Genomic DNA, 2,307 nt, shown 5'->3' with positions numbered 1-2,307 from the left:
ACAATCAACACAACAGTGAAACTAGCTGGTTACTACTAACAATTGACTGAATCTGTGAATGCAACGACGTAACTGAACAAAGATTCAGGAAATTGTTCATATGAAAGAGCACGTCGAAGATAAGTTGAAATGGCAACAGACCATTAGCTATTTTAGAACATCAGGATGCTGTGTTATTGTGGTCACTTGTTACTTTGAGGAACGTAGCTAACGGATAGCTATCTTGCGGCTCTGTGTTGACAAGTAGTTAACGTAGCTAGCTTGATATCAACAAGAGTCGGTAGCTATCTAGTTAGCTAATTATTGACACCTCCAATATAGACGTGGAAACGTTAACGGTAGCTATATGACAACGTTACGCCATCTGATTTGTGGCGTATGTTTTATAACCAACCTGCTGCTAGCGACGTCCAGGTAGTTGTTGCTAGCTAAGTTACCTACTAAGTTATCCAGTAACAATAGTGTTTGTATGCTTAGGTAACAGTTAGCGATACATTTTTAATTTTGATAACGTTCCTTCAGAGGAGCTACCATTGCTACATTGATCGATCTGTTTTGACACATTCCTCTGGACACTGGGGTTCTGGGGCTAGCAGAACAGTATTTGAAACATGTCTACCTCCAACTTCAAAAACAAATGTGTCACTCAAGTGAATTGTATATACTGTGAGAGTCTACTCTGCACAAGAGGAATGAAGGCAGTACTTCTTGCAGACACCGAAATTGAGCTGTTTTCTACGGACATACCTCCCAACAGGACTGTTGACTTTGTAGCCAGCTGCTACTCTACAGAAAGCTGCAGATGCAAACTGAGAGATATCGCCTGCCTGAAATGTGGTAATGTTGTGGGGTATCACGTGGTCGCTCCCTGTAAGCCCTGCTTGCTGTCCTGTAACAATGGCCATTTCTGGATGTTTAACAGTGATGCTGTGTCCACCCTCAACCGACTGGATGCTACAGGTTTAAACTTGTTGCTGTGGGGGGACCTTCCCGAGCTAGAGGACAGCGAGAACGAGGAATCAGAAAGCCCATCAGAGGAGGAGTGTATCAGGTAGAGAGTGATGAGAGATGGAGGAGCAAAATGTTACCCTGTGACCTACCAGAACCCCCAGGAACAGACAGAGAAGAAGCAGTGAGCGGAAGAGGAGAGGGGGGCTTACCCTGTGACCACATCCCCCTTCCCAACATCTGCCCGTTAGAAACACACTCTCCTCTCACGGTCCGATCTTTCTCCCTTTCACTCTCTCTCTCTCTTTGGGTGAAACCAATGGTAGAACTGCCCTCTCTCCTCAAACTCACAACTGAAACCCCACTCAAACAAACTCATCTCTGATTCACACGGCCAGGACGGCCGGATGGATGGATGGATGGTCTTACCATTTCACATGGCTATTTTATACCCTTTGGGTTGCCTATTGCTACCATTGGACACTGGATTAAACATTGTATGCTGTGTTTTAGATGTTTTTGACAGTCCTGTGTTGCTCCTTGAACAATCACATTGATGTTGTGTTTAAGTTTCAGAATCTGACATTGTTTACATTGAGGAGTATTTTGCCAGTTTATCTTGTCACTCTTTCCCGAGGAGGCCAGTGTGATCAACAGATGGTACTAGAACATACAGTATAGATACGAGTTTGGTTCTGGGGTGACTCTCTGGTGGGACTGAAGATGCTCTAGGAAAATAGATTAGGCTAATTACGCGCATGTCATCTGAACTTGGCGAAGGGGCAGGCAGAAAATACATGATTGTGAAAAGGAAAGCTGATGTCCACTCACTACATTGTTGACATAGTAACAATATTGCAGCAAAAACAGTGAGAAAGTTGCTATCAAACCCTGTGATTGAAAACTTGAACGGTTGTGTGCTTGTCAGAGCACTGTGAGTATACTGTATAATTGAGTATGGATCACTTATATAAAGGAGTGCCTGTGTGAGCAGAACTTTCTATTGCTGCGACCTTCTCAACTTGTATTCTAATGGCCTTGGATCACAGTTTTATTCTGTGGAGAGCTGTGGGCTGACTGTCATTGCAGGAGGTCATGTTCACCCTCTCACTGGAACTAAAATGTGTTCAGCATTATTTTGATGCATCGGGTGCCCAGCAAGTACTGTCGCAATGAGGACATATCTTACATTAGCGTTAATATACCTCCCAGTTCAAGCAGACAAGCTATGCCTGTGTTAAAAAGATATGTTGAAGCTTACATGGATATTATTTGGGGTTCATAACGAGCATTACGAAAGGATTTGTAAGTCGCTCTGGATAAGAGCGTCTGCTAAATGACTTAAATGTAAATGTAAAA

General features: G+C 43.3%; 1 protein-coding gene across 1 annotated transcript; it reads left to right on the top strand.

Annotated features, from left to right (window-relative positions):
* Positions 1-586: 586 nt before the first annotated feature.
* LOC135565899 (protein FAM72A-like) lies at positions 587-1,322 on the top strand. The gene has a single exon (XM_065013899.1). It carries the CDS (start codon positions 612-614, stop codon positions 1,053-1,055), a length of 444 nt encoding a protein of 147 aa, XP_064869971.1. The 5' UTR covers positions 587-611; the 3' UTR covers positions 1,056-1,322.
* Positions 1,323-2,307: the final 985 nt, after the last annotated feature.

The sequence above is a fragment of the Oncorhynchus nerka genome, unplaced genomic scaffold (genome assembly GCF_034236695.1).
Source record: "Oncorhynchus nerka isolate Pitt River unplaced genomic scaffold, Oner_Uvic_2.0 unplaced_scaffold_10894, whole genome shotgun sequence".
Classification (NCBI taxonomy): domain Eukaryota; kingdom Metazoa; phylum Chordata; class Actinopteri; order Salmoniformes; family Salmonidae; genus Oncorhynchus; species Oncorhynchus nerka.
This window is presented reverse-complemented; position numbering and strand designations above follow the sequence as displayed.

Bases quoted from the DNA above. Each gene is read 5' to 3' on its own strand.
- LOC135565899 (XM_065013899.1), top strand. From the start codon at position 612: ATGTCTACCTCCAACTTCAAAAACAAATGTGTCACTCAAGTGAATTGT.